The sequence below is a fragment of the Patella vulgata genome, chromosome 1 (genome assembly GCF_932274485.2).
Source record: "Patella vulgata chromosome 1, xgPatVulg1.2, whole genome shotgun sequence".
Taxonomy (NCBI): domain Eukaryota; kingdom Metazoa; phylum Mollusca; class Gastropoda; family Patellidae; genus Patella; species Patella vulgata.
The window spans coordinates 92,065,404-92,084,994 of NC_065879.2; the positions used below are offsets into that span (position 1 = coordinate 92,065,404).

Genomic DNA, 19,591 nt, shown 5'->3' on the forward strand with positions numbered 1-19,591 from the left:
TTTCTCATAGATTGATTTACTTTAACTTTGAAATGAATGGCAAGTTCTAACAATTCAACCTTCTTTAATCCGTCAAACTCCACCAGAGTTGGTTTTGACAAAAATGTTTGGACAGTAAACACCATATTGACTTTCTACTTTCTGCTGATTTATAAATATACCAAAACACAAATCTGTGTATTATAAATTTCGTTTACATAAGAAATTTAACTAATATCATAAATATATACGGATTATCCCGGACAAGCCCCCAATTTCTGGCCTTGTTTTAAGTGACGTAACAATTGTTAATCAGGATTCTGGCGTTCTATTCATCGCACCACTATAACATGTTTACTATGTATGGCTTTCACATCGGCCGTATATGCCGGTCAAGACCGAGGGCTATGGAAAATGACTGAAACTAGATCTGAACCATTGGTCATTTTGCACCCCGGAAATATAGTCTATTTTTTAAAACCCAATTTTCAAACATGGGTCTGATCGACCCCCACTATGTATGTATAAAATTGTAAAGCCAGTACTGAAATCCACACGTATATAAGCCATGATCAATACCCATTATGTAGGTATAAAATTGTAAAGACTATACTGAAATACACATGTATAGAAGCCATGGTTTATTTCACTGCAGCGTTTCAACAAGATTTCACAAGTCATTTAGTCCATGTCTATTGAGTAAATGTGATCACCTGATCAGATTTACTTTATAATGAGTGCAGTGGCCAGAGGCAATAGAAGAAAAGAAACTGTAAATGGTTGATCACTGTCGAATCCGATAAGATTTTCAACCAGGGTAGAGGGGACGCATGTTTCGTCCTTTCTGAAAAAGTGCCCTGGAAAGTGTTCAAGGTAATGCCTGTGTCAATATCACAGAATCATTAGTTCAATCTCCTATTACAATTTGACTATTGTAACAGTTAACCAGCAGGTGTTACAAAAGCCATATTGTATAAGCTCTAAAAACAACAGAATATTATTATTATTATTATTATCCTGCTGATCTTCCCTTGTTCCAACCAGATGTAGCAATAAAAAAAACAATCACAATCAATTTATCTATTTAATGACTACAACATACATACAATCATACAAAATGAAATGAAATGGGGTTTAACGTCCTACTGTTCTGCTCCTATGCTGGGCTAATGAAGACGGGCATACGCCATGCAGTGTGCTATGAGGGAAATTTTGCTCGGGCAGCGGCACTATCGCCTACTCTTATATCGAATTCCAACTGCCAAGGGATCTTTTACGTGCATTCCAATGTATACATGTGACCTCGGTTTTTCGTCTCATCCGAAGGACTAGACAGCTGTCCTTGTCAGGCCCTCCGTCCTACATCACTGACAAGGGGGAACCACGCCGGAAAATCTGGATGAACTTTCTCGGCCAATGCAGGGATCGAACACCCGACCTCCAGGCTAGCGAGCCAGCGTCTTACTCATTAGCCACCGTGATCCCCTTACAAGCATACAACTTGAGATTTTGTAAAAGTTTTATTTTACTATTTACAGGGGTGGGGGGGGGGTGGATAGCCCTGTCATTGAGTCAGCTGGCGTGGTTTCGATTCCCCGGTTGTACGTGACAAGGAGTAGGGTCTCCTGTCCAACCTCGTGGGTTTTCTCCGGGTCCTCCGGTTTCCTCAAACTGCTAAAAGAGCCCTACGCGCAAGCGAATTATTGAAATAAAATTGAACCATGTGTTAGTCCCGAAATCACCTAGTTTGTGTCGAGTTGACGTTAAACCCCACTTCTCTCTCTCTGTCTCACTATTTACAGTGTGATTACTGGTGTGACTGAAGACAACAGTTCTTACTACACCGTAAATTTATTATGGTTTTTCGATTGGATGAATTCTCGCGTGTCTTTTCAACAAACTACTCCTGGTGAATGATTTACTACAAACATCACATTTATACGGTCGTTCACCAGTATGGTTCCTCATGTGTTGCTGGAGACCAGTACAATTAGTGAAAGATTTACGACAAACATCACATTTAAATGGCTTTTCACCTGTATGACTTCTCATGTGTACACGTAGATTGCTAATCGTAGAAAATGATTTACTACAAACATCACACTTATAAGGTTTTTCACCTGTATGAATTCTCATGTGAACCTGTAGACTCCAACTAGTGATAAATGATTTACTACAAACATCACATGTATATGGTTTTTGACCAGTATGAATTCTCATGTGCTGCTGGAGACTACCACTTTCAGTGAAAGATTTACGACAAACATCACACGTAAAGGGTTTTTCACCAGTATGACTTCTGATGTGTGTCTGAAGATGACTACTGTAGGTGAATGATTTACTACAAACATCGCATTTATAAGGTTTTTCACCAGTATGAATTCTTATATGTCTCCGCAAACTACTACTGTCAGTGAATGATCTACTACAAACATCACACGTAAAGGGTTTTTCACCAGTATGAATTCTCATATGTCTCTGTACATCGCAACTGTTAGTAAATGATTTACTACAAACATCACATGTAAAGCGTTTTTCACCTGTATGAATTCTGATATGTCTTTGTAGATCGCAATTGACAGCAAATGATTTACTACAAACATCACATTTATAAAGTTTTTCACCAGAATGATTTCTTTTATGTCTCTGTAGTGTACTATTGCATGTGAATGATTTACTACAAACATCACATTTATACATTTTTTTTTCACTATGAGTTCTCCTGTGTTCCTGCAGACCAGTACTATTAGTAAATGATTTACTACAAACATCGCACGTAAAGGGTTTTTCACCAGTATGAATTCTGATATGTCTCTGTAGTTTACAAATGTATGTGAATGATTTACTACAAACATCACATTTATAATGTTTTTCTCTTACATGACTTTTCATATGTTCCTGTAGATATCTACTATTAGTAAATGATTTACTACAAACATCACATTTAAAACAGTTTTCACCAGTATGAATTCTCCTATGTTTCTGTAGATCGCTACTGTTACTAAATGATTTACTACAAACATCACACTTCTTAAACTCTTGTGAATTGTGTATTTCTTTTTCATTATTCTGGTTAAAACTCCCCTCCCAATGTTCACCATGTTGTAAAACAGATTCCTCTTCTTTAACATGTTTTTCACAGTGTTTTTCTAAATCAGTTTCAGATTTAAATTCCTCATCACACAAATTACACTGATAAACAGTTTCAATATCATCAGTTTTCTCCACTTTAACATGACAATATTCATCTACATCATCAGTTATCTCTTCTTTAACATGACAATATTCATCTACAACATGTACATCATCTTCAGTTTTCTCCACTTTAACATGACAATATTCATCTACATCATCAGTTATAACATCATTAGTATCCTGTAATATATAAAAGTTATAACATCATTAGTTGCCTGTAATATATAAAAGTTATAAAATCATTAGTTTCTTGTAATATATAAAAGTTATAACATCATTAGTTGCCTGTAATATATAAAAGTTATAACATCATTAGTATCCTGTAATATATAAAAGTTATAACATCATTAGTTGCCTGTAATATATAAAAGTTATAACATCATTATTTTCCTGTAATATATTAAAGTTATAACATCATTAGTTGCCTGTAATATATAAAAGTTATAACATCATTAGTTTCTTGTAATATATACTATTCAAAAAAAGTAGGGGATATTTGATTTTTAAGTGTTATTAAAGTCACCTAATGAAACTGACAAAGAAACAAATGACAAAATGAAATGAAGTTCACATTCATCGATTTATTCCAAATGATCGTTAGACTAAGTAAGGCACAGACTGACCATTATAAGGGTAAAATGATACCCGGGTCAAACAGCAAAGTTACCACAGCATCACAACCAAGTCAGTAACGGGTAAATCCTCCTCTGTTTGCCAAACAAGCATTGATCCGACGTGGCATACTCCTAATGAGACGTCTAAGGTCATTTTGGTCCAGATTGTCCCATTCCTGTTGCAACGCAGCAGCAAGTTCTTGGACATTGGCAGGACGTTGTTGACGTTGACGTAACCTCTGTCCAAGCATGTCCCAGACATGCTCGATGGGGGAGAGGTCGGGACTCAGTGCTGGCCAAGGTAATGTGGTGATGTTCTGTTGTTGGAGGTAACCTGTAACGATCCTGGCCCTGTGACATCTTGCGTTGTCATCCTGGAAGATGAAACGGTGGCCATGACGTCGTGCGGACGTCGTGCGAACGGCACAACATGGACTGCCAAGATGTTGTCCCGGTAGTACTGGCCTGTAACACGCCCTGCAACAACATGTAAAGCCGTTCTTCCAGCAACAGTGATGCCTCCCCACACCATAACAGAACCACCCCCAAATCGATCATGTCTGATGACGTTAACGTCTTGGAAGCGCTCGTTTCGACGACGCCACACCCTCCTACGTCTGTCCAAAAAATCAACAGTGAACCTTGACTCATCTGAAAACATCACATTGCTCCAGCGTCGATTATCCCAGTGTTGACGATCCCTACACCAACGACGTCTTGCCTGAATGTGATGATCTCTCAAACAAGGGATCACGCGAGGACGTCGGGCGCGAAGGTGACCCCTATGCAGTCGATTCCGAATCGTCTGGCCACTCACTCTCACACCAGTGTCTGTTTGAAGACGAGCGCTGATCTGATTTGCTGTGATGACACGATTTCTCAAGGCCAAGGTACGGATAAATCGATCCTGGGCTTGAGTTGACGCCCTTGGTCGACCTGAGCGTGGTCTGTCCTGTACAGATTGTGTATCACGGTATCTGGACCATAGCCTGCTTATGACAGACTGAGAAACATTCATCGTCCGCGCCACAACCGCCTGTGTTGTGCCGATCTGTAGCATGCCAAGGGCACGTAACCTTTCATTTTGGGTATGCCGACGCATATCAAAATTTGTTTTCTGGTCACTAAAACAATTAAACTGATGTTTCCACCCTGGAATTCAATGCCACAATGACTGTAACATTCAAAGTCAGAGTCGAGCAAATCTTGGGTTGGACCCCCATGATGATCCCAAGCATCACCTGCATTCCATGCGGTAGCTATTGGTGCGTTTGGGCGTCACATGTAACTGGAAATGTTTCTTCTGTTAGGTTCTATAGTGACTTTTTTCGTAGTCATTTGCATATTTCAGTATTATGCCCCCAAAATCAAATATCCCCTACTTTTTTTGAATAGTATATATAAAATTCATTAACCTGTTAACTGCATAGGGCGTTATATAATGTCCTGGACAACTGCCACTCACCCTGTGTAGGACGTAATATAACGTCCTGGAGGTATTTTCCCTAACCTATTCTTCGAACACGATCGCAGCATGTGTAAGACGTTATATTACACCTGGTCGAGGAAAACTAATTGAAGGGAGACAACCCTATTTACCGTTAGTTTTAAATTGGTTTCAGACTACCAAATTTTGCATTCAGGAATGAAAAGGTCCAAAATGACGTTTTTCGTCAAATTAATTACGCAATAGGGGGTAGTTAACGTTTTAAAAACTACGCAGTTAAGGGGTGAACATCATTAGTTTCCTGTAATATATAAAAGTTATAACATTTTTATAATCATTGAGTGGCATTTAGCGATTGAGCATATTACAAAACACAAGACAATTTCTATTGAAACAATGAGTGGATTATACACATATAGCACAACGTTTCAACAAGTATTCTCTTATGAAAACAATCACAGGGTTTTACACACATAGCACGTTTGAACAAGTATTCTCTTATCGTTTCAGAGAAGAGTAACATTTGTACTTTTTAATCATTTGACGCCTTTTTGTGTACTATTGTATGTATCAATTTACAGTAAATAGGAAATCTTTTTTGTCCAGGAGGGATCTTAATGCGTGCCACCATAAAAAGTCAAGGGGATTCAGGGGCGGATCGAGGAATTTTTGCAGGAGGGGGTTTGCCAGGTTCCTGTTAAGAAAATCGTCTCTAAATTACATAGGCATAGGCATACATACAAACTGAGCTTTTTAAAGAGAGAAATCATTTTTGTAATGATATAGAATATAGGATCACATTGTGATTTAATTTCATTGATGCAAGGCATTCATTTTATTTTATGTAGTTGAGCAGGGTGGGGTTTGGACCCCCCACCCCCCTGGATGGTGCTAAACTATATTACCATCATTACGGAGAGGGGGAGGGTATGCGATGTCAAATTACGGGTCATAATGCAATATTCACGATATCAGTGAAAAGCATGTTCATGTATACTCTTGACAATAGCGAAACAACTCGCACCAAGTGACTCACGGACCCATCATTCTTTGCAACAGCATTAGCGAACAAAAGCGCCAGATCAATCAACAGATTTCTATTGTGTTTATTTCATAAATTAATTGTGATTGAGTAATAAAAAGAAAGCACCCAATGGCAAGGAATGTTATATTCGCCAATTATCGAATAAAAAACATATGTTTCAACAAAGGATCTTCCAGTATTTACGTAATAGGTCAGAGGTGAACATTCACACCGAGTCAATGACTTTAGCAATATTTTCACGTTGTCACTTGCGGCTAATAATTTTATGATATGAAGAGTAAAATAGAATCAGATTTTTTTATGATTTACTGCCAGGCATATCGTAGAATATGATAATGTCGAAGAAATCAACTATTTGTTATTTTTTTGACATTATGATGCGAAGAATACGGATACTCAAGCTGAGATCAAGCGTGTCGCCGCCATCTTGGATATGGTACGCTTTCAAGCAGACGATAACACAAAACTTACGGCTAATAATTCTAGACTTCGGAAACTAAATTGAATCAAAACTTTTGGGATTTAATAATACAAGCTACATAGAGAAATATTACATTGTCGAAGATTTCAACTATATATTTTTATTTTCGACGCAATAAAGCAAAGAAGACGACCATATATCCAAAGAAAGGCAGAAATGATAAAATGCCGATAGCGATGAAGTGACCGTCACTTGGGGTGATATTTCTTTTTAAAAGTTATATTTACATTTACTTTGAACACTGCTGCCAACGTGAGGGACTATATTTGTGTTCTATTTTTAAAAAAAAATTATTAGGGGATACTTGTTCACGTTATTTTACCATTATGACAGAGAAAAGTAATATAATTTCTACTTTGTAAAATTGAATTTCATATCATTGGAAAGAACACGACAATCTGCTGTACATTTTTGTAACAGAGTATTTCTATGTATAGAAAATATTTTTTTAGTTATTTGCAATTTTGTAGGGGGTATTAGGATTAACAATAATCCACTAATTGATTTGGGAGATGGGCCCTGCTGATTTAATTAGCTTAGGGGTAGGGTAGCTAATCTTTTAATTGGCTCAGGTTTAAATGGGTTAAGTAGTCTACAGGTATATTTATTATTTATTGGGCACAATAATTATACTTTTTTTTAAAAATGGATTAAAGTTAATTAGCCTGTACTAAAATTTAGTGAGAGGGTATGGGGGGGCGGTGGCTAGGGTTTAAAATGTCAAAATACAGGTCTTAATACGAAATTCCAGTAATCGTGTTATACATCACAGGAATTTAAGTTTCTATGGCTCTATAATAATAACTTTATTCTCAAATAACCGTTACAATAAACAGCGTAGAGAAGAAATAGTGTAATCTAATTAATATAACATAATAATAATAACATAAAAAAAAAAAAAAAATATAAAAGTATATATATACAATGCATTGAGTTGATGGGGGAGCAACATAATAATAACATGAATATAATATACAATGTGTTAAGTTGAAAGGGAGTTTAATGTCTGTTGAATAATAAAGATAAATTTACATAAACTATTTAAAGTACTATATTTATAATTATAATTATAACTATGAATCTATCAGTTATGTCCTGGCACATTCATAATTACGTACTTTAGAGAAAGAAAAATCCTCCTTGTTGCTAAATATAGACTATACTTTCAATTTATGTATTTGTCAAAGGCTCGGATTAGCCATACCAATCACATGATTTTATCGGTCGTCCAGCGAATTTCTTATGGTTTCTCATATTGATTGCCTCAATATTGTGTGGTAAATATCTTGTGTATCGCAGACAATGTAAATATCTGATAGTGTGCCGGCTTATAGCGTGCCAGGTTGATCTCGGGCTTGTTTCGGTATATGTTAAGTCATGTGATATCCTACATTTGCATATCAAACTTGGTGCTCTGCGTAAGATGCTATGTAGAAAGCGTGAAGGACAAATGAGATGCGTCGGAACGCAAATGTTAAATGTGATGAGGGGAATGTCAAATGTAGATGCATCAAAAACAGCATTTTCCAATAAAAATTTTGACATTTGACATATTGCATTTGACGTTTTACATTTAACTTTGGCCTTAGAGGTATTTTGACTTTATCATTATCGGTATTAAGACTTTGTACATTGTACTTTTTACACGTAATCAATAGAAAACACATTTTAGCAGAGCATTTAATATTGGCAGCGATACCCTTCCATAATACCGGCCATTTTTGACAACGCACGAAAACTTTGCAAAGTATATTCATATTTCATGTTTTTTATTCATGGTAGGGTATTATGAATTGGTATCACGTCATTTGGGACTCAACATAAACGACATTTGGGACTCAGGTGACGACGTTTGGGACTTGATTGGCATCAATTGGGACTCAACACAAACGACATTTGGGACTATTTATTTATAATATATATATAGTAACAGCTGTCTTAGTTGTCTTTCGTTTTATTTAGTTGATCGGCGATTGTTGAGACCACGATTAACACTGCTAGTTCTCCTTTGCTTTGTTTTATCTGCGAGTATAAAACTTCTCCTTTGTTTTGTTTTATCTGCGAGTATAAAACTTGACAATAATATATTGTTGAAAATTTGTGTATATTTAGTAATACTTCGTTGTTTTTCTTTTATCAAATAGTAAACGAGCTTGATTGACCGACCACTGCTAATGTTTTCTCGTGAAACGGTATAACTGCAATCAACACACGGCCGCCATACTCGATGATTGACAACTCACGTTTTTCCTCATCCACCAAAGAACCGTTAGGTTTCTTTGAACATACTGCAATAACATCGGGATTATCAGTTAATCAGCTTTAATTATCCGGCTTTGATTGTTGCCAATCCTTATATTTTCCACAAAAAAACTTTGGCTTGTACGCACTAATTTATCGATTGGTATTGCCATCTACGACAAGCATATGTCAACGTGCAGCTCACGTACATGTATTATCGTTAACAATTTCTAGGGGCTTGTAAAAAAGATTGCATGTCGTGTAAATATTTATTTTGTTTTTTGTGTAGGTCATTTTCAAATAAATTCATCAGCATATTATTCGTTTTAAATAAATATATAACTTTTATGAGAAACGATGATTATCAAAGAACCGTAAGTGCAACTAATGTTTTATCGTTTGGATGAGCCTTTTACTAACCACATGTTTCATGTTATTAAATATTTTCTTTCGTGTTTTGAATTGGTCTATTTCTAATAAATTATCCGGAGTCCCAAACATCGTATACCCGAGTCCCAAACGATGTATACCAAAGTCCCAAACGTCGCATACCGAGTCCCAAATGTTGTGGTCATATTTTTTTGAGTCCCAAATGACGTGAGTCCCAAATGACGCGAGTCCCAAATGACATGTAATCTTATGAATTCACGTGTCTATACCACTTTGTCAGCATGGGGTACACAAAAAATTATATATTGGACTTAAAAAATGAAATATTAGTAAGGCTTATGATAATTATTTATTAATTAAATATTACCTTTTGGCTACTTAAATAATCGAAATAGCTGAATTGGCCGTAGAAAAACCATTCCAATGGCTGACACATTATTACTATGTGCTCTATAGAAAACACACTGACCTGGATAATTATGAGTTGTAATACAATAATCTCGATATGAAGATAAATATATAATTATCGACGGCATATATCGTCGTGTATAAGAGTAACCATATATACACAACATTTTTGTAACACATGGAATTATCAATATTGCTACACAATAGTGAGAGAGAGAGAGAAATGGGGTTTAGAGAGAGAGAGAAATGGGGTTTAACGTCCACTCGACACAAACTAGGTCATTTCGGGACTAACATATGGTTTAATTTTATTTCATTAATTTGCTTACGCATAGGGGTCTTTAGCAGTGGGAGGAAACCGGAGGACCCGGAGAAAACCCACGAGGTTGGACAGGCGACCCTACTCCTTGTCACGTACAACCGGGGATTCGAAACCACGCCAGTTGACTCAATGACAGGCCGTGGCGTATGATACAGCACGCACGTGCTAACCATTCGGCCACCAAACACCCCGAAATGGGGTTTAACGTCCACTCGACACAAACTAGGTCATTTCAGGACTAACATATGGTTTAATTTTATTTCAATAATTCGCTTACGCGTAGGGGTCTTTAGCAGTGGGAGGAAACCAGAGTATCCGGAGAAAACCCACGAGGTTCGACAGGTGACCCTACTCCTTGTCACGTACAACCGGGGATTCGAAACCACACCAGTTGGCGCAATGACAGCCCGTATGATACAGCATGCACGTGCTAACCATACGGCCATCCAACCCCCCCCCCCCCTACACAATAGCACTGGAATACGTAATGTTCTTAATTTTTTCGGTAAGCACGTTAACTAATCACTAGATTTTATTTCTACAATTCAGACATATGGCCGTAATACCGCTATAAAAAAATTATAATGCATTTTTCTCCCAACACGTACGTTGTTGAGGATTTACGTAATTTCTATGCTGTTTTTATTTAATATGACACATGTAAGTTTTGGGTCCAAAAGATCAACTCACCATCATTAATTGTTGATGTTTACAGCTGAGTTTTATAGATCATACAATGTTATAGAACGTAAAAAAAAACAAACTACTCGTGACGTCGTGTTGTAAACAGATGGCGGAAACTGTCTTGAGTCACTATCCCAAGTTCATTTCCGGAACAACTTTGGGATAGTTGTATAATGAAGTAAGATGTGGATCTATCCAACACGAATAACTCATAATGTTAGACACTTCCGCTTGTTCACGAATTGTTAAGCATTTATCATCAATGTTTAAACATACATTATGCAAGAGCTAAATATGCCCGAGTCTAGCATTGATATTGACTGAGAATTTACCTTTTGAATCGAGATACCCTTTCGCATGTTTTGAAACTACCATTATGATTCGATTTTGGTATTCTGATTTTATTTCTTCTGGTCAGTCTATATTTGTGAAATTTTGGGGTTCGTAGGTGAATGTTATCAGTGTAGGATAAAGCACGAGACTTTTGGGCAAAGAAAGACTGAAGAAAATAACCCGAGGGGATATTATTTGTACTAAACCAAAAGATGCCGCTCTTAAAGGTACAGTTAATGATAAAGCGATTTAAAAAATGAAACGAAGGTAATTTCTAAATCTGCTGTAATAACCAAGAAGCTTAATTTCACTGCAATTCAAAATCGTCAACAATAAATTTTTTACGGCTGTAATAGTTGATAGATTTGTAGAGAATGGCTTTGTTCGTTTCTGGAGTTTTACGTCCACTTCCACTTAAGGTGATATCGTAGACAAGAGAATTGCACGTGCCATGGCTATTTATAGTATCATACTTTTAGAAAGTTGGTCTCGGCACGGCGAATGTGCACGCTTCAGTGGTAGTCTCGAACTATCAGCGGAGGACTTTATTTCTGTAAAGTACATGGGTCACCCTAGTAAAGGCCTTTATATTGACCCGGTGTTTCCATCAAGGTCAACTAAATAAAAAAAATTTATTTTAATAAAAAAAAGAAGTTACATTTAATAAAAAATGAACTCTTCTTTGAAAATACAAAAAAAGTAGTTCCTTTTTAACTGACCAATCAAATTCATGTAAAGCGATGAGATATCGCAGTAGATTATGAAATTTATCACACAAGCGATATTAACTGTAGAATGTATTATTGGGTCATGAATTTGATTAAAGGGACAACAACACTCTTGCAGACTTGACAGCTCCAGAAAATAAATAATAGCCTTATTCTAAGTATTAGATGTTTAAGTGTCCTACCTGTTGTGTAAATTATCCATTACATCCTATTTTACTTGTCCAGAGGGTTCGAAAATATTTTTAAATCCAAGTCACATTTGAAAAGGTTTACGTTAAGCTTTTCAAATCATTTATTTGAATTTTTCCAATTTTTTAAATTTGTATCATCAATTAATTGGAATATTGTAAAATAGTACACTTTGTTGATCAGAATAAAGATTGGGGCATATTATTCAGTTACAACAAGAGTGGTATTGAGCCTTTTAAAACAAATATAACTAGGACATGTATTTGTTGGGATGAGTTGTCTCTACGAATATTTAAAGTTGGGATGAGTGGATTTTTATCTTGGGATGAGTTGTCTTCTAACTTGGGATGAGCTGTCTTCTATCTTGGGATGAGTTGTCTTCTATCTCGGGATGAGCTGTCTTCTATCTTGAAATGAGTTGCCAGAACTAGTAACATCTTATGTAAACAATGCACGCGCCATTAAGTCAATGATTGATGCCGCATGATGTGACGTCACGTGTTGAAGCCAGTCATCTTTTACAGAGATATTAGAAGACTTTCGTAATCCTCTGTGAAACAGGTAGGTATCCTGGTTTTAGACGAGGATTAGTCAACTCTAATAATTCATAAACGGAATACACCAAATAATATAGTCCGCTTTAGTTTCTTTTTAAAATTCTACTGCATTGTTAGATAACAAACCTCATCTCTCAACCCTCCGTGTTTCGAGATAAGAGATGGTCCTATATAGTTCCACGTAGCAAATCCCAACGCGAATTGCATCAGGGATCAGTAAGTAAAATTGACAATATTTTTCATCAAAACAACGCTTTATTATTGTTATTTATAATATTTCTGCCACATCCAACTACGGTTAAGCATATAATTTTACCTAATATAGGTATAAATCATCGTATTTAAAAAAAGAGGCGTTAAGCCGTTTCTAAGAACAATATTTTTAAACGGGAGATGTATGTCGGATAAAAACAACGCTTCATTAATTTAAACGCGAATATTTGGAATTGCGCCACTACTTTGGCCTCTGTAAGTTTAATTGGTCATAATAGTATAAAAAAAGAAACTGAGTTTGCCACTTTGAACTAAAGGCACCCAATCGTAGCTAAAAACAAAAACATCAGTATATCTCAACGTGTTTAGCTGCGTTCTCGTAGCTAAGGCATTGTATCCCCTTTCCCTCCAAATCTACTTCTATTCATGGTAACGTTCTTTGTTAGTTACTCGGGTTGGGTGGATCTACGTCTATAATAAATCTTTATGTCGTAAAACGGAAACCGTGCCAGTTTTTGATAAAACGAAGGGGAATTTATATCTCGAAGAAAAGAAGTTAAAATAATAGAGACTGGACTGGGTCTAAGTTTTTTAACCAGCACAAAGTGACAGGAGAACCGAAAAATGGTAGGATGTTAAATATAGTCAGTTACTTTATAGGTATCAGCTTTATTGTTGTAAAACGGAAACCGTACTATTTTTGATAAAATAGGTATGTGACTAAAAAAAATGAAATTTATGGAAATTTAATAATAATTGGAAAGGGCCTGGAATATGCATTACTATGGTCTTTAAATTTTGACCCTTTGTTTTAATTAGAAAACAAAGACATGAGTGTGATCACTTTTGGAGGAAAACAACAAAGTACGCACTTTAAAACATCACAGTTCCCTCAAAAGTAAACAGATATCAATGACATTGACATCGTCAGAGAGCTATTTTAATTCACAATAAAATTACATTAATTAATTGATTAATTAATTTGATCAATTATTAATTAATTATCAATTAATGAACCAATTAGCGGCGATTAATTGACGACTGACCAAATCACAAAAAATGCTCAAACTTCCTTAATACTTGGACTTTTTTATTGAAATTTTCACTTAAAGATAGCTCTTCAAAGGCACTAATACATGCACAATTAATCTCTTAATTAACAGATAAATATCACCAGTCATGACAAATAATAAGATGAATTCCAGCACACAGATGAGTCCGTTTCGAAGTCTTTAACACAAAATCAAGTCAATTAGGATGAGATCAGAAGCAAGGGAATATTTCGAAATGTCGTACGACTCTCCATCATCAAAAGTCTCCCTCTCAGTCCAGTAACGCACATGATAAATAATGCCATTCTTCCTGAGCTTCTCTATTCTGCCATAATACATTTCTTTAACACCCTTGTCTGTGTCAAACCAGTAGTGGCAAAGGTCTCTGCCAACGACTTTGCCCTCCAATATATCCCCCAAATCATCCAGAATCTTTTTATCGGTGCCCGGAAAAGCTTCGGCCAGAGAAATTGGATCTGTGTCAGTGGTTTTTAATTTCTTTTCCATTTTTCTTAGTTCAGTCATGTTTTTCTTCTCTTGTTGTAAGACACTTCTTCTTTTTATTTCCACCATTACATCCTTCTGCTTAGTTTTCTTTCTTTCTCTCGGTTTTCTCGAATAGGTCACTGCAAACTGAACTACCTTCTCTCTTTATCATCACCCATGTTGTCTAGAAAATCCATTACTAGGGTGACCCATGTACTCACAGAAAAACAGTCCACCGCTGATAGTTCGAGACTACCACTGAAGCTTGCACATTCGCCGTGCCGAGACCAACTTTCTGACAGTATGATACTATAAATAGCCCTTGCACGTGCAATTCTCTACAAATCTATCAACTATTACAGCCGTAAAAAATTTATTGTTGACGATTTTGAATAGCAATAAAATTAAGCTTCTTGGTTATTACAGCAGATTTAGAAATTACGTTCGTTTCATTTTTTAAATCGCTTTATATTAACTGTACCGTTAAGAGCGGCATGTTTTGGTTTAGTACAAATAATATCTCTGAATCACTCGGGTTAGACAGGAACATGATACTAGCAGTAGTTTCATTTTACTTTTACAAGCTTCTTAAAACGATTGTTGAGCTACCTAATGTGCTTATTTCTAAATTCAATTTCTTGTTCTAGCTTTCTGTTATGTTTCGTAAAAAAGTAGTCTTGATTATCCCGACCTGTCAATCAGACGTAGAATGGTCGATAGACTGGTTAAGCGAGACTAATTTAAAAACAAGGGAACGGAACCTATCTTTTACTCAAAAGTGTCTGGATGTTATGGACGACACTTGGAACCAGTTTTCAGTCTATTATTTATACATGATTAATGGTCATAGCTTATTAAGTACAACATGATCGTTTATTTAGTGACTATAATTGTGTGAAACTGATTTGGGGCTTGGCATATATATAAATATTGTGGCGTAATTGTCGAGATATATGGAGATATTTATTTATGATGGGTCACCTACCATTACACAGTTTTTCTGCACCCTAATTTTGGATGAGAGGAAACACAGAGTCACATTCTGAGCTTTCTGTTTTGCTGCCGAAAACATACCCATTACCTCCTCTGCATCTATATTGTGTGATCTGGCGGACTCTGTTTGCTTCTCTAATACGTCGGTGATGTCGAGGTTAAAATACTTCTCATATTGTCTCTCTAGCACTACATGTACCACGATTGCACCCAAACAAACTTTCACCATTTCAGCAAACAAGGTTTTGTCCGATGGTACCTCTTGTTGCAAAGCACACAGAATCGGGTATTTTTTCTAGAATGTTGTCAAAGAAATCTCTGTCAAGAGAAAGAATAGCGGCAGGGTTCTTCTCCTGGAGCTTAACACGCTTTAACACTTTTTTTACAACCTGAATCCCTCTGATGTGATGTATTTCTGTGTCCGCCGAAGTATAAAACATCTTCATCCATGGACCAGAAAACAACTTTCCAATTAACCCTAGAACCTGAAGCTCCAACTTCGTAACAGAATTTTCTAAATCTAACAACAAACTGGATCGCAACCCACCAAGAGAAGTACGAGAATTCAAAAACTTAAGGAAGTCAGCATGATAAACGAAGTACTTCCCTGCAATATGGAAAAGTACATGAAGGCGATTTCCCCTGTAACGGGGGATAAATCCCTTCCCTAGTCTCATTTCCTCAAGAAAAATTAAAAAACCCATGGGGTAGCCTTTCCCGTCCTGGAAACGAACTTTGTTCATTTGCAAAATGACATTTGCAGCCAGACAATCTTGACCGAACAGCTTTCCCTTCTCGTGACCCTTTTCCTGTTGAAGTGATTTCAATGCAGATCTAACTTTTGTAGCGACAGTGTCCAGCGAATGAAGATGGCAGTTGAGTTCATTAAGTGATGTAATGAAATGAAATGAAATGGGGTTTAACGTCCTACTGTTCTGCTCCTAACCTGGGCTAATGAAGACGAGCATACGCCATACAGTGTGCTATGAGGGAAATTTTGCCTGGGCAGCGGCACTACGGCCTACTCTTATATCGAATTCCAACTGCCAAGGGATCTTTTACGTGCACGCCAATGTGTACACGGGACCTCGGTTTTTCGTCCCATCCGAACGACTAGACAGCTTTCCTTGTCATCCCCTCCGTCCTGCATCACTGACAAGGGAGAACCACGCCGGAAAATCTGGATGAACTTTCTCGGCCAATGCAGGGATCGAACACCCGACCTCCAGGCTAGCGAGCTAGCGTCTTACCCACTTAGCCACGTGATCCCCATTAAGTGATGTATTCCATGCAGCATTGACGAGACGAATACCAGCATGATTAGATGCACATCTGTCAGTCATACTATTGGCAATATTTGATGTCAAAGATTTACAAACTGTCTGATAGCCTTTGTGGTAAAAGTCGGCGTAGACCACTGCCAGTTCATTAATAGGAGAAATAATATGCTGGGAATAATCCTCAGCAGTCCCACCTGCTAGGTGGTCGACAGCAATGACAAGGCAACTTTCCATTTTATCTTTAAATGTAATATGGATGCTGTTAATGTGAATGCCTTGCTGGGTAGTTGCATCAAATCCCAAGGTTGAGTCTGGATTGGCCAAGATAGTTTCGGCTGCCTGAAGCTGAGATATTAACCCCATTTCTCGTACCATCATTTCTACCGTATTGCGGTGGGGAACTTTGTCGACTTGGGCACCAGTTCTTTGTACAAACTTATCTAAAAGTTTATGCACATTAGCGGTTGGTACTTGATTTGTTACAGCGTCATAAACAAAGAGACATGTTTGTAGAGAGTACATTTTTCCTTGCTTCTTAAAAATGTCTGAAGTGGAGGAATCTTCGCTGTCTTCAATCTGCTCTTCAAGCACAGCTACATCATTTTGAAGAAAACTAATCTCTTCATCTTGGGCTTTCAACTTATTCCTAAGTCCAAAGATTTCTTCGGCAGATTCATCAGCTATCAATCTATTTTTTTCATTGAGCTCATTCTGTAATCTTTTACATTGTTTTTTTCTTCTGTTTGACTACATCTCTCAATCTTTGCAGTTTTGCTCCCAAACGAGCAGTATCTGATGCATCGAGTTCTTTAACACGGTTCAGTTTTCTTTTTAATTTTTGGTTGAGGACTCTGATAGCATTCTTTTTACTCAACTTTCTTCTGAACTCTTCAATTTGAGCAGAGTGTGCTTCTTTCATTTCTTTTCGTAGTTTAATAGCCTTGTACAGGCGTCCGCGAAGTTTCACACAGTTTGAACAGTTCTTGTGAGACGGGGAACTGGAACTTGGAATTGTAGGTACCGGTATACTTTGTGGTTGAGAACACTCTCTACATACTACTCCTGTTGAAAATTCTTCCCAACAACAATCTTTGAATTTCTGAAACTCATTCTCATTTGTTAGCGTCTTATATTTTTTTATTGTCCGCTGAACCAAAGAAGTGATTTTTCCCTTTAAAATTGGAATGGCAGAACGCTCCTCTTCATTAAATGTCTCCTTCAGTGCGCGTTCAGTGTTTGACACACTCGAGTCATGCAGCAAACAAATATACAGGACATGTCCATTTTGAAGTTCATTCCCAGCAGGGACGACACAAAATGTCTCATTCAGGTTTCAGTGTCTGGGTTCAGCTTTCTTTTCTTCTTTGATGGTGGTATCCTGATATTCTACTTCTTGGGTTTATTTATTACTAAAAATAAAAAAAAAATAAAATATATTTCTAGATAAAAAAAGTATTTTTTTTTTTGCAAGGTTGATTGTCTACACAAGTTATTGCTGACCCAAAATGCATATAAACTAAGAAATAAACACCACAATATAAGAGCATGTGCGTTTGTTTTGTAAACAAAGTCACGGGAGAGGCGGATCTTGACCTGCATTTCATAATTATGAGGCATTTAATCCTCGATAACTATTCATTTTACTTTTACAAGTTTCTTAAAACAATTGTTGAGTAGGCTAAAGTGCTTATTTCTAAATTCAATTTCTTGTTCTAGCTTTCTGTTATGTTTCGTGAAAAGTAGTCTTGATTATCCCGACTTGTCAATCAGACGTAGAATGGTCGCTAGACTGGTTAAGCGAGACTAATTTCAAAACAAGGGCACGTAACCTATCTTTTACTCAAAAGTGTCTGGATGTTATGGACGACTCTTGGAACCAGTTTTCAGTCTATTTTTATACGTGATTAATGGTCATAGCTTATTAAGTACAACATGATCGTTTATTTAGTGACTATAATTGTGTGGAACTGATTTGAGGCTTGGCATATATATAAATATTGTGGCGTAATTGTCGAGATATATGGAGATATTTATTTATGGTGGGTCACCCTATCTAAGATCCCTGTCTTGCCAGTCTGACGATCTGTATCATTTTGGTCCTCTATCTGTGGCTCAGAGAATCATTCAGGCTTAAATTTATTTCTTAATACAGTTGATTGCTCTGGTAGAGTTTTATTTATATAGAAGTTAGTGTCAGTCTTTACGTTTAAATCTACCGTCCCGCCTTGTGGTGGGATTCGGCAATGTTATACATTCTGGTAAGGTTGACCGAACAAATTAAAAAATTTTAGGGTTAATTTAATTTTTATTATACTTACCTGAATGAATAACTTAATTTCCCACGTCCCCTCCCCCCTCCCCCACGATTTCCCATTCCCCCCCCCCCCCCCGCTAAATTTTATTAATATTTGAGAAAAGAATGATGATTTAGTATGGTGATATAGTTACTACCGGTAGCAGCAAGCTCCACCTCTCCCGTCAAAAGGCAAAACCTAGTAACTCGCTTTTTTATCAAAATTGAGTTAGGACCAAATTTGTAGTTTCTAGGGTATGTGCTTCCTGTTGTTGTACTAGATATTCCAATCTTGTGATTTTGTAAGCAGTTACACCCATGACACAACCTAGCAACTTCCTTCATTTGCCTAGTATACCACAGCAAAACCTAGTAACTCAATAGTCAAATCAATGGATGAGCTGGGGTTTAACATTCATTCATTTGTTTTCTCAAAATAAGAAAAAAGTGAGTTACTAGGTTTTGCCTTTTGACGGGAGACCTATGGTAAGGGAGACTAGCCATGGTCTAGTATTTTTATTTTTAAAGGGACAGTCTTACAGGTAATTAAGAATGTAAATCAATGTTATTCATTCAGGTAAGTATCAGAAAACTTTACTCTTAAAATTTTTAATTTTGTTATATTTCAGGAAATTGATGATGTAAAAACTTTTCATCAATG

General features: G+C 36.7%; 1 protein-coding gene across 1 annotated transcript; it reads right to left on the reverse strand.

The window, feature by feature from the left end:
- Positions 1-1,055: 1,055 nt before the first annotated feature.
- On the reverse strand, positions 1,056-10,904 carry LOC126817561 (zinc finger protein 501). The gene is made up of 2 exons (XM_050544624.2): positions 10,813-10,904; positions 1,056-3,354 (listed from the first exon to the last, which is right to left on the reverse strand). Exons 1-2 carry the CDS (start codon positions 10,816-10,818, stop codon positions 1,834-1,836), a joined length of 1,527 nt encoding a protein of 508 aa, XP_050400581.1. The 5' UTR covers positions 10,819-10,904; the 3' UTR covers positions 1,056-1,833.
- Positions 10,905-19,591: the final 8,687 nt, after the last annotated feature.